The following is a 25813-nucleotide window of genomic DNA, read 5'->3' on the forward strand; positions in this document are numbered from 1 at the left end:
CACTCCCTCTACATCCTCTCTCCCTCTCCCCCACCCACTTTCCATCCTCCCTCTCCCCCCACTCCTTCTCCATCCTCTCTCCCTTCCCTAACTTCCTCTCCATCTTTCCCCCCCCACTCCCTCTCCATCCTCTCTCCCCCACTCCCTCTCCTCCCTCTCCCCCACTCACTCTCCATTCTCCCTCTCCCCCCACTCCCTCTCCATCCTCCCTATCTTCCCTACTCCCTCTGCATCCTCTCACCCCCACTCCCTTTCCATCCTCTCACCCGCCCACTCCCTCTCCATCCCCTCCCCCCAATATCCCTCTCCATCCTCTCTCCCACTCCCTCTCCATACACTCTCCCACCCCCACTCCTTCTCCATCCGCTCCCCACCCCCACTCCCTCTCCATCCTCTCCCCACCCCCACTCCCTCTCCATCCTCTCCCAACCCACACTCCCTCTCCATCCTCTCTCCCTTCCCTACTCCCTCTGCATCCTCTCACCCCCCCCCCCACACACACACCCTCTCCATCCTCTCTCCCCCCACTCCCTCTCATCCTCTCTCTCTTCCCTACTCCCTCTGCATCCTCTTACCCCCCACTCCCTCTCCATCCTCTCTCCCCACCCCAACTCCCTCTCCATCCTCTCTTCCCACCCAAACTCCCTCTCCATCCCCCCCCACTCCCTCTCCATCCTCTCTCCCCAACTCCCTCTCCATCCTCTCTCCCCCACTCCCTCTCCCCCCACTCACTCTCCATTCTCCCTCTCCCCCCACTCCCTCTCCATCCTCCATATCTTCCCTACTCCCTCTCCATCCTCTCACCCGCCAACTCCCTCTCCATCCTTTCCCACCCACTCCCTCTCTGTCCTCCCCCACTCCCTCTTCATCATCCCCACTCACTCTCCATCATCACCACTCCCTCTCCATTATCACCACTCCCTCTCCATCATCACCACTCCCTCTCCATCCTATCTCCCCACACAACTCCCTCCTCTCTCCCCCCTACTCCCACTCCATCCTCTCTCCCACCCCACTCCCTCTCCATCCTCTCTCCCACCCCCACTCCCTCTCCATCCTCTCCCCACCCCCACTCCCTTTCCATCCTCTCCCCACCCCCACTCCCTCTCCATCCTCTCTCCCATCCCCACTCTCTCTCCATCCTCTCCCCACCCCAACTCCCTTTCCATCCCCTCCCAACCCCCACTCCCTCTCCATCCTCTCTTCCCCCCACTCCCTCTCCATCCTCTCCCCATCCCCACTCCTCCATCCTCTCCCAACCTCCACTCCCTCTCCATCCTCTCTTCCCCCCACTCCCTCTCTATCCTCTCCTCAACCCAACCCTCTTCATCCTCCCCAACCCAACTCCCTCTTAATCCCCCCCACTCCCTCTCATCCTCTCCCCCCCACTCCCTCGCCATCCTCTCCCCCCACTCCCTCGCCATCCTCTCCCCCCACTCCCTCTCCATCCTGTCTCCCCCCACTCCCTCTCCATCCTATCTCCCCCCACCACGTCTCTCTCCCCCCTACTCCCTCTCCATCCTCTCCCCACCCCACTGCCTCTCATCCTCTCCCCCCGCCCCCTTTGCCTCTCCATCCTCTCTCCCCCACTCCCTCTCCATCCTCTCTCCCCCATATATACACACAAACACTACACCATATACACACATACCAAACATGCAACATTAGTTTAACACACACATACCATCTACAAATACACTTTTATATTCAACATATGCAAACACTAATTATACAACATATACATGCACAAAATGCATGAAACACACATATGCATTACAAATACACACACTTACCAGCACACACACACACATACACATACCAACACAGACACACAGGAACCGGGAGATCTATAGAGGAGCAGCTCTAAGTAGCAGCTCAAAGCAGGAGTGCTCTGCAGCGCCACCTATTGCCCAGAAGCTGTTGCAACCAACAAAGCCCGCTCTCCTCCTACCCACCCAAACCGGTAGGACACCTCACTAATAACCGGGACTGTCCCAGCTAAAGCGGAACATTTTCACAATTTTTGGGGCACCCCACAGCTCACTAAAAACCGGGACTGTCCCGACAAAACCGGGACATCTGGTCACCGTACTTATACCAGGTAACAGTCAGGCCAGCCCCATCAAGTCCTTCACACATGGAGGTAATGTCCAAAAGATGTTGTTGAAATGACAGACTACAGATGTAGTAAGATTAAGGCTGCGGCCAGGCAGGGAGCGGGCGCGCTGGCGCTCATGCGCGGTGACATCACACTCCCTGCTCGTCCGGGAGATTTGTGGCCGGCTAGGTGCACACGGGGGAGGCTATTCGGGGGGTGTGGCCATGACGTCACGGAGGTGGTGCGCCCTCATTGGGGCGAGAGACAAATTTAATTTTGCTTGCTTCGGCAACCAGCTAAGCGCCGAGCATGCACATGCGCTTGCTCACGCTGGCCACACACAGTGCTGCAATGTGTTTCATCACGGCCAGCTAAGCGCCGAGCATGCACATGCGCTTGCTCACGCTGGCCACACACAGTGCTGCAATGTGTTTCATCACGGCCAGCGTGAGCGCGCTCGCCCGCTTAGCGCCACCCTGGCCGCAGCCTTACTGTGTCTGGTGCCACGGTAAAAAAAACAAATGTGCATGGTGCTGGAGACAGTGTCTGCCGTGGTCGCACTGCGGAGGGCCCATGCTTCCGGATTGGACCCCCCCGCAGCATTAAACCCCCAAGGTTTTCTGCATCTGTATCATCCAAGCATACATTGTACACTCTGTAGAGCAATCCATACAGAACAGTATTCATTAAGCACTGGAAAGAAGCAGGAGCATTGCACGGTCCAAAAGATAGAACACTGAATTGGAATTTTCCGCAATGCCCGATAAACACTGTTTTGGTGCGTGATGCTGGATCTACCTCCATCTGTATTGAGAGACTAGGTTCAGGGTACCCAAATTCCAGAGCATTGTCCATATGTAATGCCATTTGTCCTTAAAGATAGCATCATTGAGACGTCCGTAACCCACACAAAATCTGATACTCCTGAAGAGGGGCAAGAACAACTTGTGTGTTTTTGATCAATTAGTGCACGCTGAACAGGATACACTGGTGAAGCAGTTCCTTTTTTGAATGATGCATTGCCAAGTTAGTTTTCCCATGTTTCTCTCAAAACAGACCCTTAAAAGATAACCGCATTTGGCACAGCTGGGCCTTATCCAGAGTGACTAGTTTATCTGGGTCAGGAGAACCTCTTTAATATCTACAGTATAACACAGATAACTGGTTCCTAAAATAGCTAAAGGATACACCGTCACTGTCTGTTCCATATACTGGATATATGATTAATGGGCCCATATTCCTGTGTGGGGGTTGATATTAAGATAAGTGGGGTAGTTGAATTGTCTGATTTGATTTTCTGTCAACAACACCATTTTGTCAGACAAGTTCTTAGGCAGCATAAAATTACTATCAGCCACTTGCACCCTGCCATCATAATTAATGCAAACTTTATTCTGCCCGCATCATAGTGGTTACTAGGTTAAGCATTATTACTGCATCGAGCAAAAACTGTATCCCATGCCAGGTGAAAATCAAGGTGGTCATAAGGTCCCATAGCATCGTCCCCCTTTAGCAACTGAATATGTAAACAAACTTGGTGGATCACACTGAGATTCAATACCAGGTGAGCGCTAAAGATTCCCCAGAGCCCAAGTTGCGGATTGTGTTGCCCCATCCTGTGTTTACAGGGAATACTGTGATTCCTGATGGCAGCTGATTTCTCTATGATTAGGTCAGCAATGCGGGTCACATGTTGGGCAATTTGAACACATAAGCGTTTACACAACTGTAACGGGTCCCCCCGCCCCCCAATCGCAGATTGTGCCCCCTAGGGAAATACTACTCTGGTTACACATGGCTATAGTGTGGTGCACCTGCTGTCTTACAGGACTCCTGAGTCTCCCGCTTGATGGTATTATGGGGAATGGCATCAGGACTAGCTTTTGAGGTAATGCTGAGTTATACTCACTCATGGTACAGCGCCTCCATCTCTTCCAGACCCCCAGCGTAGCAGGGAGGAGTCTCTGAAAGAGAACCTCTATGTGCAACTTCTTCCCAACTGGCTCCACAATCAGGACAGAAGCGTTCTTTCTCTTTGGCATCCTTTATTAACAGCAGACATGGACAGACGCCCATCATAGTGGCTGGTCCTCTAGCCACTCATCCTCAGGTTGCCAACCCAAAGGAAGTCCCTGACCGTACACTCCCAGGCAAGGGCACTGAAAGCAGGTCTAGCTCTTCCCTTACTCCCTGATGGAGTAAGAGGTATAGTCTTCCACACCACTCCCTAAAGGGAGGGCCACAAACACTGCCAGAGCCCTGACAGGTTGCTGGATAGACTCACCTCACTCAGATGGTGAGGCACACTACTAAATTCAGGAAGTGCTGCATATTATATAGCTTCCGTAGGCACCACCCCTGTGTCACTGTTAGTGGACACAGAGCCTGATGTCACTTCCTTCACTGAATAATACACAGCATGTGAAGTGAGGGCAAACCCCATGATTACTCCTGGCAAACCTGCCTTTTAACAGGGATTATTGCACAGTAGGAGAAAGACATGTAACCCCAAAATTACACAGGGCTACACAACCATAACATGAGACTGGCACCTGATTTGACCCCCAGCAGTATTCCCTTGGCTTGTACAGGGAAGATGGAATTCCTTGTCCAAAAAGCTACAGTGTCATCAGTTCCCCCAATTTTGACATATACCTCACGGGCTGAGAGACAAATAGCTATAGATGCCAATAAAAAAATATGGGGCAATGCAACGCAGGATAGCAATAATCTGATGGGTTCTGATGGGGGACGATGAAGGGTCTATACCTTTCCAACCGGATCACACACAAAAACTTGTAAGGACTCATGGTTTATCTGGTGTTGGCTCAGTATTGCTTGTTAAACCCAGTGATCCCTGTTAGGTGGCAAATATTTGCTGACTAATTTCAGAAATGTATCCTAATCTTTAAATGGGTCAGAGAAACATAGAAACCATCACCTGGGTTCCCCGTCCAAGAAATAAGGTATCTGAGTCAGCAGCCAGAAAGTCAGCCCATTGCAATATAGCTGTAGTGTCTCCTGCCGTTCTGTCGGGATGAAGACATGTCTGGACAATGGCGTTCGAGTCCCTATAGCAGGTGTAGGTCGCAGGTCTGCAATGTGTGTATACTGTCATTTTAGCCTGCAATTTGTGCCCTCTGAGCTGTTTGTAATTACTGTCTCTAGCGTCTCCCAGTTTAACTTTCACTTTTTCAGCAGTTATTGGGGTAAGCAGATATCTTGCTGTCGTCAAAGATTTTAGAATTACAGAAGTAATAATTACCAGGCATTTTCATGTTGGGCGCCACTGATGTCCACGGTTATGTCTCTGGGGTTTGAGATAATAATCCACACAGATCTGGTTCACCGATAGTTTTTTTAAATGACATCATAGCTTTTCAGCATAGACTCCCATACAGTATCCTACTCAATACATGAAAATTACCCCTGCCATCTAGTGGCAGAATACTATATTGCACTCAATGCACTTCCGTCATGCTTATGCCCACATATCCTTGACCCCTCTACCTTCTAAAGCAGGAGAATCATTACACTGGATTGAATATAATACTTTAATTTAGCCTACATAGCAGCTCTATCAAACTAGCAAGTTTCATGCTAAATTGATAGCTCTATGCAAGCTGTTTTGCCAACAAAACAGTCTAAGCCTTAGTGCACATGAGTGGGTTTAGCACCGGCTTAGTGCACATGAGTGGGTTTAGCACCGCCTTAGTGGACATGAGTGATTTAGCACCGCCTTAGTGGACATGAGTGATTTAGCACCGCCTTAGTGCACGAGTGGGTTTAGCACCGCCTTAGTGGACACGAGTGGGTTTAGCACTGCCTTAGTGGACATGAGTGGATTTAGCACCGCCTTAGTGCACGAGTGGGTTTAGCACCGCCTTAGTGGACATGAGTGATTTAGCACTGCCTTAGTGCACATCAGTGAGTTTAGCACCGCCTTAGTGCACATGAGTGGATTTAGCACCGCCTTAGTGCACGAGTGGATTTAGCACCGCCTTAGTGGACACGAGTGGGTTTAGCACTGCCTTAGTGGACATGAGTGGATTTAGCACCGCCTTAGTGCACGAGTGGGTTTAGCACCGCCTTAGTGGACATGAGTGATTTAGCACCGCCTTAGTGCACATGAGTGGGTTTAGCACCGCCTTAGTGCACATGAGTGGGTTTAGCACCGCCTTAGTGCACATGAGTGGGTTTAGCACCGCCTTAGTGCACATCAGTGAGTTTAGCACCGCCTTAGTGCACATGAGTGGGTTTAGCACCGCCTTAGTGCACATGAGTGGGTTTAGCACCGCCTTAGTGGACATGAATGATTTAGCACCGCCTTAGTGCACATGAGTGGGTTTAGCACCGCCTTAGTGCACATGAGTGGGTTTAGCACCGCCTTAGTGCACATGAGTGGGCTTAGCACTGCCTTAGTGGACATGAATGGATTTAGCACCGCCTTAGCGCACATGAGTGGGTTTAGCACTGCCTTAGTGCACATGAGTGGGTTTAGCACTGCCTTAGTGCACATGAGTGGGTTTAGCACTGCCTTAGTGCACATGAGTGGGTTTAGCACCGCCTTAGTGCACATGAGTGGGTTTAGCACCGCCTTATGGGGCCATCCTTGTACATAGTACTTCACAGCAGGAATATATGACATAATAATATAACACATAATAGGAATAAGGACTTCAGACATAAAAGTAAAATTTAGGAAAAGGGATCCCTGCCCCGAAGAGCTTACAATCTAAATGGTAAGTAGGGAGAACTTAGAGCGACAAGGAGGATGTTAGGGTAAGTGCATCTCCAAGGGGTCAATGCATATGAGATGTATAGTACCTATATGCTTCCTTAAACGGTGTGTTTTAAGATGGGTCTTAAATGTGGAGAGAGTGTGCCAGTCAGATATTGAAGAGAAGGGCATTCCAGAGAAAGGTTTAAGATGGGAGAGTGCTTTAGATACAAAAAGGGTAGACAGAAGATATCCTTGAGCAGAACGCAAGAGTCGGGCAGGTGTATAACGAGAAATTAGTGCTGAGATGTAAGCAAGGGCTGAAGAGTTAATACCCTTAAAAGAGAGGCGTATCATTTTGTAAGTAATACAGGATTTAATAGGAAGCAAGGAGAAGGATTCCACCAGGACAGACATTGAAACAGATTTAAACAGAAAATGTTACAATAGTCAAGATGGGAAAGAATAAGGGCCTGTGTTAGAGTTTAGCAGTAGACCGACAGAGGAAAGGGCGTATCTTTGCAATGTTACATAGGAAGAAATGATAGGTTTTAGCTACATTGTTACAAATTGTTTGAGTCAGTGTAGAGCTATATATACAATAGCGAGGTGTGACGCTCAACACTGGTTAAGTAAATAAGCTATAATAAAACTCTTAAACTGATTAAAAGTGAAATAAATGTGAAACACAAAAAAGTGTCAAACATATAACATATAACGTAATAATACGTGAAAAATCACTGCAACATAAAATGTGAAATTATTTGAACCCAAGTGCTAACAGTGAAAAAGGTTGAAAGAAATATATAATCAGTAAACTCTTCCACTCAAAATCCTGGAACAGAATACATTTCAGATATCCTCCACAGTCAGCATCCAAAAAAACAGGGGACGTATCACCAAAGGAGAATGAGAAAATGGACATAGAACAGGATTGCAGAACAAGTAGGCTTGCAGATGAGTTGTAGTTCATGACTAGGTTGTCAGTCTGTAGTGGAGCAATGAGAAGAGGGAGGAGTACAAAATGGAGTCAAGAGCCGGTAGATTCATGGAACGCAGGTCATTGCAGAAACAAAGGGTAGAAGGAGGAGGAGAATGGGAGATCTGAGAGAGAGAAAATGATATGAGATGATGGTCAGGGAGGAAAGGGGGAAATGGAGAAATCAGAGAGGTAAGCTTAACATGACGAAAAAAAGGGAAATATCGGAGCCAAAAATTAAATGTCATTTAAAGAAAATCCAAACCATAACAGTGTGCAGTCCAACTGAAGTCCTTAAATAGGTTGATGATATGGAAGTGAGCTGACAATTCTCATCAAAATGCAGTGCAATATAAAAGGGAAAAGAAAAGAAACAGATTATGGTGCAGTATGTCAATGCAAACATAAAAACATAACAGACTAAAAACACATGACAGACAAAACAGATGAAAACAACACTAGCAAGGCTAAAAAATGATTAAAAAAGCTATTTATTAAACAACTACTATAGCTGGGTGTAGGAGGGTAGCTGGCACACACCAATCCGGAGGGGAAAAATTATAACCCTACTCACACGATGTTGGATGTATACAGGCAGTAGAACTGGATACACATAGATGTTATACCAAAGATGGCGACCGGAGCTCTCTCACGGGTGTCTCCACGTGGAGAGGATGGTAGGTTGGAGCGCACAAGTCACTCGAACTCCAGGGCTTCCGGGCGGATGTGACGTCACGTCCTAAGGAACTCCCGATGTCCCTCTCTCGCTTCTCGTCCACCACGGCTCAAACTGCTGCTGTGCAACGTCCTCCACAGACCAAAACTCAGCTTCTAAGATACAAAGAATCTTCCCAACGCGTTTCTTGCGCATGCGCGCACTTCTTCAAGGGATTATAAGATCAACATGACGTTATTTTAGTGTACTGTTGCATTATCTGTCAATAGCTTGGCTTTAAATATGTATTGGCGTTATTCAGATCCAGACCCTGAAATAGCACTGAACTGAAAGAGAAGAGTGAATTAGCGAAGGAAATAATTGTGTTAGTTAGCTCATGCCTAACTGTGGCGTTACACCCATCCAGATCCTGCACATGACCTGTTTCAGGATGTGGATGAGTACTGTATAATGTCAAGTTTAGGTATGACCTAACTAACCAAACGTTAACTCCCTGGGTTAACCTTAACAGACTATTGTAGATATGCATTATTGTAAAGCCTCAATTGTATATTATATATATATATTTACATTTATACTATACCTCAGACTATGAGGTGGGGGTCTCAGTCCGTATAATTATGTTAGGCTCCACACGTGTGCAGGGCCAGTAAAAGAGGACACCACACCGGAATATATATAACAGGTTTCTGAATAGAATCAATAGGTATAACACTCAGGTAATCAGTAACCACGTGATCCTTAGTACTAGGACCACTACTGTACATACTAAATACAACACAGATAATAATATTTCAGTTCACCCAAGTGCTGTGCATGTATGTGTGCTATAGTCACTGTAATCGGCCTCCCAGTCTTGGATTATCAGGCCATGCTGTGTGATACCAGTATCTCATCAGCAATCGTGTATTATCCCTGTAAGTTGCAGGCCTGTGCTTCACACAGATATGTTTTGTGGTACCCCTTTTCCTCTGACTCCGTGGGGAATCCCCTCCGTTGGCAGTACATCTCCTGCTCCGCTTCTCTGCCAGCTGAGTTCTCTGCTGAAACGCTATCCTGTCTCCTTGTGGGACATGTTCACGCAGGAGATTTTGGATCACAGCCTTGCTTCCTCAGCTCCGCGCAGATCGGAACTATTATGGCTCCCCCAGCACTTAAGACTCACCCCCCTCATAGTCCCTCTTCCTTTACCAGCCTTGTTAATGGCTTAGCATAGTCACATGTCCGAGGAGAGGAACCTGCTAGGGGGCAGTGTTCTGCTGGTGCGGGCAGACTCAGGGGGTTACATGTAATTATCTCTAACAGTTGTTATAGTTTAACACAATGCTCTTTACAGGAGAAAACATGAATTCATGTTTCTTTATCTGCCTTTGAATATACTGTATTAGGCTTTGACATTACTTTGTTAGGTTAACATCACGTTAAGTGGCTTAGGGAAAACCCCTCCTCCCCCTTCCAGTCTGAGCTGCTCGTCCTTACAAACTAAATTTGAAAAATAGAAAGATACTAATAGGTGTCTCCGTTTTTTAAACAAAGGCTTTCAGCACCCAGCAATAATGTGTACATACTGTCGCGGCCGAGTTTATTCTTACCTTTACCCGGTCTCGGCCGCGACAGTAACCAGGCGCGCCGGGGTGTCCCATGCGCGCACCGAAGTCTCGGAGGAGCGGTCCTCCGATGGGGGCTTCCCCCTCCCCTCTCCGCGTCCGCCGGGTCCCCCGGAACCGCCCACCGCCGTCCCCCACATGGCGGGACACCAGGGCTCCCTCGGGGAGCCCTGGGCACGCGTGCATGGGGCGCAGGCACCCGATGAAGCGTGACCGCGCATCGGTGACGCGCGGCACGCCGAGGGGATTTGGCTAGCAAGCCGGGAAATCTCCCGGCTTGCGGAACTAGCCAACTAAGAATTAAACGTGTCGCCAGTGTATTAGGATTCATTTAGCTGTTTCAGAAGAAACTAAACAGATATTAAACTCCTAGTTTATAACAGGATCAGCCCATATATCTTAGTGGCACTCACATTCTTGTATTTTACATTACAACGGTTATCTACATTTCAGATGTTCAAAAGTATGTTGTCTCTCTTGCACAAGTTTCAAGTCTTCTGCATCAAAATCAAATGAATATATGAAGAGTTGCCATAGTCTAACTATTAGAGTTTGATCCCTTATCTTTACCCTTCCAGATACAGATCCAGTACAAAGCACTGTGAGTACAACCTCAAGCAATATTTTATCCATCACCTTCGATCCCCGGAAGCTGATGGCCAATAGCACTGAGATGAACGGTAATAATCATACAGAATTTACCAGACAAACCGGCACTGAAAATCACTATTTTAATGGTCACCTGGCTGTAATAACAACAGAAAGTTGGATCCCAACTACTACACCGCAACATGTAAACTCAGTTAAAGAGGTAAGGAAAATGTATTTGTCTTACTGCGAAACATAAAAACTGTTAGACTATACATTGTGAAAAAAAATCTTACAATTCAGTAGAGTTATTGATATTTTGATTATTTTTGGGGGGAAAGTCCACTAAATAGTTGAGGACATTAATGATTTTGATGTTTATTTTCAGGAATTTGTAATAAAAATGACAGGTAATCATTGTGTAGTGTATTATGGAAAACCATACACAGTTTTTGTTAGAATAAGCAGAGCTTTTCATTTGTCGTTGATCCTATCTGGAATGTTGGTCTTTTTGCTGCAGCAGCATTGTAATTACATTGCAGGTCCCTCATACAGAGATGTTGTTCTTTATAATATGAATTTACTGCCGCCTTGAAACATGGGCAACTCTATATGTGAGATAATAAGTATGTAGCCAAGGAATTTTATGAAGTAGAAGAATTCACAAGAAATGGACATGCAAACAATGCTTGCAATCTGTGTCTGGATATTTGTTTTTTTCGCAAACACCCAAGAACAATTTCACTTACCTATGGCATTGGTGCTGGCCTCACAGGCAATTCTCCAAATGTTGGTTTACAATACGTGATAAGAAGCCAGCAGAATAGTGGCTGTTCCAATGGCATTACCTGAATGGATAATGCATTACCTGAATGGATAATGCATTCATGACTGGGGCTCACTGCAGTCATTTCCCCCCTAGCACTCTCTGGCCATGGGGATAATAGTTGCGCTACATGTGTATAAATGAAGACGCTTATACAAAGGCACATCTCATCTCATGTTCTCTACTAAACAGTGTCACAGCCTGGAATGAACCTACATTTCTCCAAGGACAAGTCGGCTGGTAGAACTTAATTCTGAAGCAAAGTAATGCACTTTTATTTTTTGCAGAATTGAAAATTAATTTGTCAATAATATTGATGTTACAGTGATGTCCTTTAAGCAATTTGATCTGCAGTATCAGAACAGGAGTATCACACGTTTACATTGTTCGTTTGTCAGTTTTGTAACAGGTTCTCAAAAGATCTTAACTCAAAATTCCTCTATACCATAGGAATAGCAATGCCTTTTAATTGTGCAAGATTCAGGTTAAGATCAAAGCAATTGTTTCAGTATTCAAAAAAACACACATGTTATGGCTTTAGAGGCACAAAATCTTTCATACTGGGTTTTTTTTAATGTTCACAATTGAACTATTTAAAAAAAATGTTAAGCCAAACCGCCTACATTCATCTGCCAGTAAAACCTGCAGATTGTGCTTTCAAAGCAGCACAGACAAAGGCTGTTCAAAGCCTATTTCCTCCTGATAAAAAGGGAGTGAAGTTGGTATTTAAAAAAAAATGTCAGGAAACCTTGGGAAAGTGTCTGCGAGAGACTCTGGAGCCTGCTATTAGACACATATCCGGGCACTCCCTAAACTTACTTCCGCAGTACAATAATTGTGCACAGGAAGACGTTAACTACTGGAGAACCTGTTGGATGCTTTTTTTTTATTGAGGACTTATTCAACGCTGGTTTTATTCAAATATGTGATTCTTTATTCCACAAAAAAAAAATGTTTTTATTTTTAGTAGTACAGGAAGAGAGAGATTTAATGATTTCCCAAGGTCACAGAGCTGCTGTAGTTTGGAACAATGACTTTACTACAAGACCACTCCATCTTTCACCCTTTGTAGAGGCACCTGTGCAATGCAATACTTGCCAACGTGCTGTAGGCATCCTCCTGTAATTAATCAGTTAATGGTAATAAGGAAACAGTATTGTTTTCTGTGATGTGATAGCAGATTCTTTAAGGATACAATTGATCTGAAATAATGGACTCTAAAGTCTGTGGCGTGTGTTGAAATCCTACTGTACCGTCAGCTCTTGGTGACCTTGAGCAAGCTGTATTCCTATATCTCATATCTTTCATTGGGAATGAGGCTTTATCCAACGTAGGACTGCAGCTCAAGCACATGATTTTTGCACGTTCCTGTGTCTCGAGTTGATTAACATGTTTGAATCTGATCTTTTTATCCCTTTGTAGTAGTTCTCTTTCATTCTATGCTCAGATTTCGATAAATAGTCTGCAGAGGGAATTTAACAAAGTTCTTATTTGTTCTGAAAATAGATACTTTTGTGTTTGTAAACAAGGTAATCTTTTCACCCCATTTAAAATAAATACATTGGTGAATATTACCATCATTGTGTTGCTCATACCAAAGTTGTAAAAGGCACACACAAAAGACAGCAAAATAATGAAAAAGAACTTACATAGTTAGTTATCAAAAACAATGTTTCAGTTTCACACTTCAGGACATTAAACATTATACAGGCATACCCCGGTTTAAGGACACTCACTTTAAGTACACTCGCGAGTAAGTACATATCGCTCAATAGGCAAACGGCAGCTCGCGCATGCGCCTGTCAGCACGTCCTGAACAGCAATACTAGCTCCCTACATGAACCGAAGCTGTGCGCAAGCGGGGAGACTATAGAGCCTGTTACAAATGTGTTATTTACATCAGTTATGCACGTCTATGACGATTGCAGTACAGTACATGCATCGATAAGTGGAAAAAAGGGAGTGCTTCACTTTAAGTACATTTTCGCTTTACATACATGCTCCGGTCCCATTGCGTACACTAATGCGGGGTATGCCTGTACTGTGTTTGCTTGTTTTATGGCATGCAAGTCTGAAACGTCGATTTTTGATAAATGAATATGCAAGTTATTTTTCATTATGTTGGTGTCTCTTGGGTATGCTTGACCCTTTACCTCCTGTATTATTGCCATGTTCTTTCTATTGAGCTGTATGCACAGGCTTCAGCAACCCTGCAATTGTTCATTCTACCTTCCTTTTTTATTTTTGGATTGTGCAACTATATATATATATATCTATAGATGGGTGAACCAGTTCAAATCTATTTCCTGGAATTTCCCAATTTTTTAGACCAAATCAGTCCCCCCACCAAATTCCGTCTGCGGATTGGCACTGAAAAAAGGGTGTGTGTGCCGAGCACGCGCATTTGAAATGAAACTTCTTTGTCTTTTGTCACAGAAATTGTATTTGTGATGGTGATGTTTTTAATGAAAAATCAAAACACAATTTCAGTGACAAAACGCAAAGAAGTTTGACTTAGGCTGTGGCCCCGCTGGCGCTGAGTGCGCGGTGCTTGCCGCTTTTTCTTACATTAATCTTTATGTGCAAGTCCCAGCTCACGCGATGCGCGGGCATGCACACTCACTCAAGTTTGGTGCTTGAGTAAACAAACATTTTTAACTTTCAACTCAACTTGCTTGCAACGCCCCCCCTGCACGCGATTCAGATATAGCCAGGACACCCGGCACTCATGCTTGGAGAGCTAGTGAAGTCACCACTCTCAAGCATGAGCACGGTCAGCGCCAGCGGGGGCGCAGCCTAAGAACGCGCGTGCTTGGCACACACCCCCGTTTTAGCTATTTGCACTTCTATATTTACACTAAATGTGAATTTCTTGTGTGTGTTGTGTATGTGTCTGTGTGTGTCTGTCTGTGTGTGTCTGTGTGTCTGTCTGTGAATGTGTGTCTCTGTGTGTGTGTCTCTGTATCTCTGTTTCTGTGTGTGTTGTCTCCGTCTCCCAAGTGGCGGGGTTGCTGCTGCTCCTGCGCATGCGCTGCCTACAACGTGCGGCCTAGAACTTTGAGGTATGTGCATGCACGGGGGCGCACGCCCATCTGTAGCATGACGGCACTTCCGTCACGCTTTTTCGTTGCAAGACAAGTGATTTTTCCTATCAAAACTCTGTAGGTGCCAGCAAAGAAGTTTCACTTCAAAATCAATGTGGATCAATCGAATCCGCCATTGGATACAATCCGAAGGGATTTTTTAAAAATCTTTTTATTAGTTTTTGAATAACATGAAACAATTTAAATACAAAAATTCATGGGGGAAAAAACTTATCAATAACTACACTCCCCTCAACCCCCCCCCCCCTTCCCTCTCCCCCACAACATAGTTCATATATTATCTAAGAACCTTGTAAGAACACCAGATTTAACCACAAAACAAAAAAAGACGCCATCCGATATCTAAGACCTATTCATAAATCTATACATTTATATGAAATAATTTTTTTTGAAATCATTTTTATAATCTATATACTATAACTCCCTGCATCATCTGGTCTTGTTATGATAGAGTTATTTAATTCCAAATAAGGTAAGAATGGAAACCAGATATCCGTACATTTAGAATGTTTTTGTCGTAAGGAAAAAGTTATGCTCTCTAAAGCACATATCTCCTATGCTCTAGTCCAGGGGGGCGCAAACTTTTCCCCCTGCGGCCCCCTGCTGGCTTTCCCCCTCTCCTCGCGCCCCCCCTCCCCTCTTACCATGATTCAGACGTCCTGGCGTCATGACGTCACGTTGTCATGGCAACGGCGTGGCCGCAGCCTAACAGGAGGGCTGAGTCGTCCGCCGATGGTAGTGGGGACACAGGACTAGGCTTCTGGGGTTCATACCCTACATATCTCTTTAGCAGCGCAGCGCCTCCATCTGCCGTAGGCTCCAGGAAACTGAAGGTGATCTCCCACGGTAGAACTATTACCTCTCCCCCCAGTAAGGTCACGCTCCAGGCTGGAGGTATATGCAAACAGGAACGGTTTATTACTCTTCTGTACAGTACAGGAACAACGGCAGGCCTCTGCCCGATGCAGTCTCACAGCTATCACTGGATGATGGTCCCTGGACCGTCACTACAGGCCAAGGGCACTGTCCTAGCTCTTCCCTGCCTCCCTAGCAGAGGCAGAGGTATGGTCCATACTCACTCTCCCCCGACTGGAGGGACTAGGCTCCCCCCTCCCATGACCTTTCCCCCTCTTCATTCTGATTGGCTTAGGAGTTGGCGCATTGCACGGTGGGGGTGGTACTTGAGCTGGATTCATTTTTTTAAGTGGCATTTAGGTGGTGAAGGAGCATTCTGCACCTCACAGCTGTTGTTCCCCACCCTCCTTTCCCTTGTTGATAACACTAAGATTATTGATATGTAAAAAAAATTATATATATATACTGTATGTTTATATATGTAATAAAGGAATGTAAGATGTCTTCACATTTGACTTAAAAAAAATATATATAATAATGAGAGAATAAGCTGTGTTACTGTAGGATTTAGTTTTTATATGTGTATTATATGTTGCCTCTGTCACGTGGCTGGTTAGGGGGGTATGTGCTGGGTAACCTTGCCAGAGGGGGCTCTATGGGATGCTAATGCCTAGTGGTGGCGAATGGGCTGGGCCCATTGCACTGTTTGTACCTGGCGCCCATTCCCGCTGGTGGATCATATGAGCAGCCGGGGCTCTGCGGTCTTTGGCCTGGCTTGGGGTTGCAGGCCATGGTTGAGTACCGTTGCCCTTTATCGATTGAGGAGCCGTCTGGCAGGGTTAGCACTTACTGTTGGATGAAATGACACATGGTGTTGTGTTGTCATTTAACGTCTCATTGTGTTGTCATTTGACGTTGCTGTGCAATGCGACATCATGTGACATCACAGCATCATTTGACGACACCGCTGAAGAGGGAGGAGGGCAGCACGAAGGAGAAGGTAAGAACTTTACACAGGCCCCACGCTCTCCCCCGTTACTCAGTTGGGAAGACAGCGGAACCTCTGTATATGGGGGGGGGGAAGAAAAATGCTGCAAGGGCACAAGACCTGGACACAGAGAGTGCCATAGCACACAAGGATGCTGACCCAGGAAAACAGAGAGGCCTTTCCCTATAGCTACAACAATAGAAACAGATAAGAGACTTTCTTGTTGGACTGTTGTGTGTGTGTGTTTATGTGTGTATATGTATATATATATATATATATATATATATATATATATATATATATATATATATATTATATGTTTAGGCTGGTAACCAGCTTAGCTACCCACCCAGTTAGAAAGAGCTGGAGTAAAGGTTTAGTTATTCTCCAAAGTGGAGTAGGCCTTTTTTTTTTGTGTTGCTTTGTATGTGTTGCCTTGTTAAAGGAACAGGTGCAATAAAGCCGGGATTTAATTTCACCCTAATTGGTCACCGTTAAATGTACCTCTGCACACATCACTTACAGGGGGTTTGTTGGGTATTATGCTGTGGGGGGTTGTGGGGTACTGTGCTGTGGGGAAGTTGTGGGGTATTGTGCTGTGGGGGAGTTGTGGGGTATTGTGCTGTGGGGAGTTGTGGGGTATTGTGCTGTGGGGGAGTTGTGGGGTATTGTGCTGTGGGGGTGTTGTGGGGTATTGTGCTTTGGGGGAGTTGTGGCATATTGTGTTGTGGGGGTGGGGTTGTGGGGTATTGTGCTGTGAGGGGATTGTGGTGTATTGTGCTGTGGGGGGTTGTGGGGTAATGTGCTGTTGGGGGGTATTGTGGGGTATTGTCCTGTGGGGGGTATTGTGGGGTATTGTTCTGTGGGGGGTATTGTTCTGTGGGGGGGATTGTGCTATGGGGGTATTGTGGGGTGTTGTGCTGTGGGGAGGTATTGTGGGGTATTGTGCTGGGTGAGTTGTGGAGTATTGTTCAGTGGGGTGGGGGATTGTGGTGTAAAGAAAATGGCTTACATTATTTGGTTGGTGCCCCCACTCTGCTGAACTCTATGTTTTGCCCTTTATGTCCTTACATGTACATTTTTATTATAACATTTGCACCTAATAAATAGTTATGATTGTTTTAAAGCAATTCAACTGGTGATGGATGTCATTTTAAATAATTTTCTGTCTTTGCAAATATCATGGATGTAGATGCTAGCATTTCTTCTGGTCTATTGCAGAGGAAAGATCCTATTATTACTATTACATTTGTATTGTTATTTGATAGCGCTAGGCAATGCTAATTGATAATGATTGGCAGAATAGAGGTAACGTGTATAAACTTGTGTGACTTACATATGTGACACACAGTATGTCTATCTAGTGTAGAGCCTGAAACCGCACACATAGAAAGACATGAGATGTTGTACTGGAAATTCCCATACTAGATGAAACTGCATTAATAATGAGAAAATGGATCATAATTACCATATAGGCTGGATCTTTTGATATGGAAAGGAAACCCCCAGGGAAAGAATAATACCCGTCAGGGGAGGGAGTTGCCTACACCCTTCCCTTTCTGAAGTCTATAGTTCCCCACTATAATCCTCAAATCCATTATATATTTCTACAGTGTACATGTTACAATAGTTTACCTGTCTCCTATGTGATCTCTTCACTGTTGTGTAATAGACGTAGATTATCACTGCCCATTCAAGGGGATGGCCATTTAATAATTATAATGGATGCTTACTATACTGATTAGACCTCTTCAAGCTAAGCATCACAAGCGGCTTTCTTGGCCCAAAATTGGCATATAGGAATGTCCTTAAATTGTGCTCATATGCGCACCTATAATATCCCAATTTGCGTCTTCAGTGTAAAAAAAATATTTTTTTCATTTTTTTGGCACACAGAAATTGACCAGTAGGTGTACAGATGTAACAATATCAAAATTAGTTACAGTAATGTACCTAGACTTCAGTAAAGTCCTTTCTGCATTGTAGTACCTTTTTCAATCCTCACCCCCAGCAGATACATTATTAGATTTTCAGAGTAACAAATGTCTCGGTTTGCTAACTTTCTCAATCAGTGGACAAAAAATAAAATTGTTTTAGCAGCATAAAACATTTGAGCATTGGCAGTTAAACTTGAGGACTTTGCCATGCCTTTTTTTAACAGTAAACAAATAAGTACCAATGTACATTCAGTGTGACAAGTTATTTAAATAATTTCTTTGTTTTTATTTTCATAATGTGGGTCATTTAGTTCAATCTTCTGGCCAAAATATGTTACACCTACATCAAGGCAGACGCGGGATAAGCACAATACGGCCAGCGAGCCACAGGCGGCCGACCAAAGGATTATATCCAGCCTGCCACAGGTTGGGCCTCCCCTCCCCAGAACCCCTTCCCAGGCCCTACCTGAGCGGCAGGGCCTTACCAGGCGGCAGAGGGTGCACCAGGTGGTCATGAAAATGAGCACTTACAGCGTCACCTTTTTGCTTCTTCTCCATTGGCGGATTTTTAGAACCAGTTGTTGAATCTGCGGATTGGATTCTACAAATCCGTCAACGGATTGTATCCAATGGCGGATTTGGATGAATCCGTGCGGATTTAAACCGACCAAATCCGTCGGCGGATTTTACACAGCAAAACGGATTTGGGGTAGCAAGAATTTGGGGATATGCAAGAAAATCCGGCAACCGGATTTGGGCGGATCCGCCCACCTCTACACACAAGTAGTATTTTTCTTTGCTGCGCACTGTAAGGTGAAGGGGTTTTGTCACTTTTTTTTTTTTTTTACTCCCCCTAACTTTTTTTGTGTCTGGAAGTAAATGAAACAGAGACATCAGAAAATTGTATAATAGGTGGATTATTCCAGAGGAGCATTGAATTTAACGAGAATGGAAAATCAATACCCACCAGTCTCACATGACATGTCACAGAAAAACAACATTTAGAAGCCCAAAAATATAATTATATACAAAACCCGGACCCAGTGATGAAGTGCCTGGGCCCAATGATGCAAACTAAGCATGCTTTATGCCGCTACCCATAAAGTCATAAAAAAGTCATACTGTTCATTCTGCTGCAATACACTATCGGCATAATACTGTACAGCAAGTCAAATGTTTACATTTAAAAGAAAAGAGCAAAGTTTCAAAAGGAAATAGCTAACAATGTGAGTGAACTTGTTTTTTTTTTTTTGTTAAACAAATGCAGTGGTAAGTAGTCTCCCCGGGATTGTCATCCTTGATTATATTCATATGGTGCCAAAGATGTTAATCTTATGAATAAAAGTGTTAATGGGACGTCTCAAACCCAGTTAGCTGTGGGCAACATCATACTGACTAATTTCTAATTTAGACATTTTGTCCTAAATTAGACATGGAATTTATGATAGCACAGTCAATTAGAATATGACTTGCTGGATATTATTAAGATTTTAATGTACCAAAGGGTTATTTATTTTCTTAGTGGAATATGGAAACATTTGAAGCAAAGGGAAAGCTGCATATTTGTGCCGTTGTTTATATGCAGAGAATAAGGTTAAGAATGGAGTCAGAAAGAGTCACAGAGTAATAATAAAAAACAAATTCTCTGCTTGCGAGGACCAAAATGAACTGGTGAAAGAGCTTTTTGGGTGAGGCTGCTTGTGTGAATTATAATGGCCAAACATTTTATGAAAAGAAAACAAAAAAGGGCCAAAAATAGCCTCGGGAAACGAGCCCGAGTGAGAAAACGAGAAGATAGGAGGAAGGAAGGCAGGGGTGGGGGATAGGAAAGTTGGAGGGCGAAAGAAACAAGATTTAGAGCAAAGAAAGATCAGAACAGAAAAGTGAAAGTCCTGACATGGGACGGTAGTGTCCAGAGGTCGGGCACAGCGGAGGGCAAGGAGAGATGCGACTGTGCTGAAGGCACAGGGAGGGAAGGTTACTGAAGGGTCAGCAGCCACAGGAAGCTGGCCGGGTTGGTGACTGAGAGCTACTGCCAAAGGGACAGGTCTGGATTTTTCTGTGACTTCAGAAGGAGGGGAGGTGTTGGCTCTTGCTCTGCTTGGGCTGGATTCTGCCTGTGTCCCAGCTCTTTATTGTTTCTTTACAATTAGCCAAGGAAATTGACTCTTGATTACGGAAGTGGATGGAAAGGACTCGACAGAATTAGACTGGGTCAGAATGGCAATGTGGAAACTGCAAGAAGTTGCCTTCTGCCCCCTCTTCTTAAATCTTACGCCTAATGGGATCTCCCTAGTACCCCTTTCTCTCCCTGCACCCCCTTTCAGAAAGAAATTACACGGATTTATCTGCTAACTTTTTTCACTGTATGCGGAAACATCTCCAAGAAGTGCATTGCCGCCTGTGATGTGACTCGCGTGCCTGGGAATAATTCCATCTGTGCAGTTGTCTGGGATTGCCTGACAACCACCTTCGCCTGCTTTTTGGATATTTGGTGCATGTATATGTCGGGGGATTTGCAATGTAATTTATTACCCCAGAAGAATTACTTCAATAAAAGATACTCGCAATGCTGAGATATGTGTGTGGATTTTCATTGTGGATTGCACTACACCTCATTAAGGTGAGCACTGAGAACACACGCTCGGATCATCTTCTATTACTGCTACAGGGGATAACACATGTTAATGTAAAAGGAATATTTAAGTTAACTTTTTCCTATCCAGTTTTCGTGCTAGATCTATTTAAAAAAAAAAAAAATTATCATTACTGCATTTGCGAGCTCTTTGCCAGCCTTAAACTAGAATGTTAAATATATTCGCTGTTTAACCCTTTGTATTCATTTGTGTTTCCAGTATGTGGAGCCTGTGAAATGCACCATCAACCTCACGGACTGGAGAGTTTCCTCGCAGTCTGTTTATATGAAGTGGAGCAGCCCAGGCAATCCCTGTAACTTCAGCATAACCAGCAGCTCAGACAATTTTTGGGAAGCCTCTTGTCATCCCACCCAGAAGACCAACAGTACCTATGAATGTGTGCAAAGTGGGCTTGAAGCGGGAACTCCCTATGACATTAGGATTCTAGCCCTGCAGGATGGAGAGATGAAGAACCTGTCTCTACAAACAGGTAGGATTAACAGGTGCATGGATAGCACTAACCTACAGGCATCACTGGCTCTTGGCACATGGAATACGTAATCTGTCATTAAGATCTGAAAAGTGAGGAAAGGCCAACCTGCATTTTTAAATGTAAATTAATGGATTCGTTTTTTCAGTATCCACACACAATTGTGTCATTTACAGGTACTATAATTTGATTATGCACAGAGTTGTTGAAGGTTACCTGCAGTGATAATGTCATGATTTACTTTTCCCCTTTTATTAAATACCTATTATGTAGAAATGAGAAAATAATAATTACGTGGTAATAGCTTCAGTGAATGACTTTATTTCTATGAATTAGTAACCAATAGGTCACGCAATAGATATTAGAGCAGTATGATTGTAATGTGAAACTCTTAAACAAATACTGCAGATTTTCACACACTTCCATTTGTGCGTAATATTACTTTCTAATAAAAATCTGACCAAGAAAGCAGCATCTATATACTGTATGTTAAGAATGGTGAAAAGCAGCTGTTTGGGGCCATACTCTATGTTTAGGGATTCCGGTTTAAGGTTTTAACTAACCCCCCCTGAAAAACACCTCCGCCTGATCGACTTGCATTTCCAATTATAACCGATAAATAACGTCTGCTACATCTGATGCATGTCTTGCCCTGATAACACATTACAAACCCAATGTTAACACTGTTAACCCATTCTGAGCACAAGCACTTGCAGTTCAAGTTGTTGTTAGGCCTCAGCAGCACTAAAGCAGGAGGAACCAATCACAGCTAAGTGGGACTATATTTTAATATTGCTACTAACCAGTGTTTATTGTTGTGAAATTAATAATAATAATAATAATAATAATAATAATAATAATAATAATAATGTGCCAGTCAATCACTAAACTGCAGTAACTATGCTGCATGTGATAATCTAATTCACTTCGGTAGGCTGACTGCTTGTATTAGGGCTACTGTAACTTGATTAGCAGTAAGCCCGAGTGCTACTGTGCATTGGCGAATAAGGGGATGTGAGTCACACTTTCTGCTCTGAATGTTAGTACAGGATGCTATACAACCTGTTAGCAGAAGAGCTCTAAGTGTTGGCGTTGATGACTTTTGGATTCCTCTCGGCGTTGGCTTGTTGAGTTCTTTCTATGCTCCGTACGGTTTTCAGCTAAAATTGGACACACGTCTGCACTCGCAACTGCTGTATAACCAGAAGTTGTGTTTGTAAATGGAATGCTAATTTCAATCTTGGGTATGAGAAAATAAAACAACAACAAAATACATACGCCAAGCGTTAAACCTGCTATAAACATGCAAAAAATGTGACAGAGTCCTGTAGCGCAGGGGTGTTCAGTCCTCAAGCCGCCCCCCCCCCCAACAGGACTGGTTTTCAGGATATCCCAGCTTCAGCACAGTCGAAGACTGAGCCACTATGTTGAAACAGGGACTGCTTGTACCACCTGTGCTTGATTGAGCCACCTGTGCTGAAGCTGGGACTGATTGAGCCACCTGTGCTGAAGCAGGGATATCCTGAAGCTCTGACCTGTTGGGGGACTTGAGGACTAGAGTTGAGTACCCTCTTCTAGATAAGTCTAAAAAGCGATATCCCTTTAAGAGGGATGGCAGCTTGGACAACTTATAAGTTCTTCTCCCAACACCCAAACAGATATATACTTTCTGTAAACATAGTTCTCCTTAGCACCAAATGTCTTTCCAAAGACTTTGGCGTTAAAGGGGAACTCATCAATTCCAATAAGTTTGCTGATTTTCATAATGCCTTATTGTTTATGAGCTGTATTTTTACACCCGTTTCATTTATAATTATTAGCTTGCTGGCGGAGTATAACAATTATTTTGCTGCTGCATATAATTCTGCAACTAATACTTTCTAGCACCTGGCAGTGAAGGGTGTTAGAGCTGTATATGTTCGTTCATTCTTTATTTAATTACTCATTTCTATGGTTAGTGCGCACTAGAGCACAGGTGCTCAACTCTGGTTCTAAAGACCCCCCAAGAGGCCAGGTTTTAAGGATATCCCTGCTTCAGCACAGGTGGCTCAATTAGTGGCTCGGTCTTTGACTGAGCCTCTGATTGAGCCACCTATGCTGAAGCAGGGATATCCTTAAACCCTGACCTCATGGGGGGGTCTTTAGTACTAGTGTTGAGCACCCCTGCACTGTAGCAAACTGTAAATAATAGTGAGAAATCATGCGGTGGCACCTCTGCTTCCCAAACAATGCTAATTACACTGTGATATTTATCAAAGTCTGCTACAGTAGCTGCAAAACTAGGGCACACCTGATGCAAAACAGCACCATATTTATCAGGGAGTCCGAGGAGCTTTCCCCTTAATAAATCTGATGCCATTCTAGCAGCTCTGCTTCTGCAGCTGAGACACTTTAAGCATTAGCCTGTCATTGATGAATTTTTCTACTCCCGGTTTATGGAAGATTTTGAGAGTGTTCAATGTACCGATTTGAAATGTCAATGTTCATGCGAATGTGAAAAGTACCAAAGAGGTGTCATTGCACTTCTTTGCATTTAATATCAATTTTCAAATACATCTCAAGTGTTTGGCAGTAATAGAAGCAGCTTGCCTTTATATGCCTCTTACAATTAGCCCCCCTTTTGACAACACATTGGGTCTCATTTAGTAAGTGAGGCTATGCCATAAGGCACTTCCCATCTCAAAAGGCACCTTTTGGCTCATTCAAGTAAATGGCCGGTAAGGTGATTTCCAGTGTTGGAAGGTGTTTTAGTAGAGGAGTGTAAAAGCTTCTAATGGAAACTTAGGAAAAGAAAGAAAAAATCCTTTTAGAAGGAGGACGTCTCATTTGTATTGATATATCATCATTTATGTTATAGTCCATAAATGTCAGAAAACTTCCCAATAACTCGGCACTCCCATTTTAATCTGTCTTTACAATGTCACCAATATACTCAAGAATGGGCATCTGCAGATACTGGAAAAAAAAAGTGCATTGCTCTGTCATTGTGAAGTGATAATGTTGTGGAATGCGCAGTAGGACAGGCAAAATGGCCTCACTGTATTTATTTGTACTTCATTATATTCATGTGGACATGATCAGTTATATGAATATCGGAAATCTGACCATTCTGTGAAATGTCATTCAAGCAAATGAAGGTGGCTTGCAGCTTTGACCGTGTACGCAGCGCTCTACACAGAATTTTGCGGGTACAATGAGTCCATGCCCTGTAGAGCTTAGGCACAGGGAGATAAAGTGACTTACCAATAGTCACAAGGAGCTCACACTGGGATTTGAACCAATACTCACTGTTTTTAGAGTCAGCGCCTTTACTCACTGAGCAACTATTACAGCCCATATATAAAACCCACAGGTTACCAGTCTATTTTCGTTTGTTGTTCTCTTTTTCTCTCTGCTCCTCTGTGTCTCTCTCTGCCCCTCTGTGTGTGTCTCTCTCTGCCCCTCTGTGTCTCTCTCTCTGCCCCTCTGTGTCTCTCTCTGCCCCTCTGTGTCTCTCTCTGCCCCTCTGTGTGTGTCTCTCTCTGCCCCTCTGTGTGTCTCTCTCTGCCCCTCTGTGTGTCTCTCTCTCTGCCCCTCTGTGTGTCTCTCTCAGCCCCTAATCTGAAAAGCTGGTGCAAAAATACTGTACCAGATTTATGGAAGGACAAAAAACTATTGATATTAATGGGAATATTTTACTTTTATAAATATGGTAACGTATTATTGCCCCAGTTTTGCAGCAGGAAGACTTGGATACATAGACCACTAAATATATTCGATTAGTCATTGAACCACAAAGGACAAAACCTTACATAGAAGCAAGGTGAATCTGAAAGCTTATCAGTATTTTTTTGGATTATACATTAATTAGGTCATCTGCTGACGTGTCCTCTGCAGACTTGAAAGTTTATGCACAAGAAAACCTTGTACGATTTATATGTTGCTCCATTAAAAGGTATTACAGGCAGAAAAGGATCTTACTCTTACTAGCACCAATATGGCTACTAGCACACATTAGCTAGCCAATATGGCTACTAGCACACAGCTACTTGCTGTCACATCATATGCATTGCTATATTGTAAGTAATGTATTGTCATCAGTGAGATACATACTGGCCAATTCTCCTTTTTTATAAAAGAGACTCCCTCAAAATTAGCTGTAGGATGTGTGTGTACATATGTGTGTGTGTGTGTGTGTGTGTGTGTGTGTATATATATATATGTATGTATGTATGTATGTATGTTTGTATGTATGTTTGTATGTATGTATGTATATATATATCGGTTTTTGTGTCTTCTATCAAATATAGAACATTTTTAATTTACTTAC

The 25813-nt window shown here is 44.0% G+C and overlaps 1 protein-coding gene across 2 annotated transcripts in view; it reads left to right on the forward strand.

Annotated features, from left to right (window-relative positions):
• Nucleotides 1-25813, forward strand: part of PTPRB (protein tyrosine phosphatase receptor type B) — a 122208-nt gene that overhangs the window by 18386 nt on the left and 78009 nt on the right. The window contains exons 3-4 of one of the 2 annotated variants that reach the window (XM_075600245.1): nt 10659-10891; nt 21234-21504. In XM_075600245.1, the coding sequence (XP_075456360.1) occupies nt 10659-10891; nt 21234-21504 (504 nt within the window). Of the gene's footprint in view, nt 1-10658; nt 10892-20260; nt 21002-21233; nt 21505-25813 lie in introns of those variants that run through there. The other variant, XM_075600246.1, reaches the window with a different exon arrangement.

The sequence above is a fragment of the Ascaphus truei genome, chromosome 5 (genome assembly GCF_040206685.1).
Source record: "Ascaphus truei isolate aAscTru1 chromosome 5, aAscTru1.hap1, whole genome shotgun sequence".
Classification (NCBI taxonomy): Eukaryota; Metazoa; Chordata; class Amphibia; order Anura; family Ascaphidae; genus Ascaphus; species Ascaphus truei.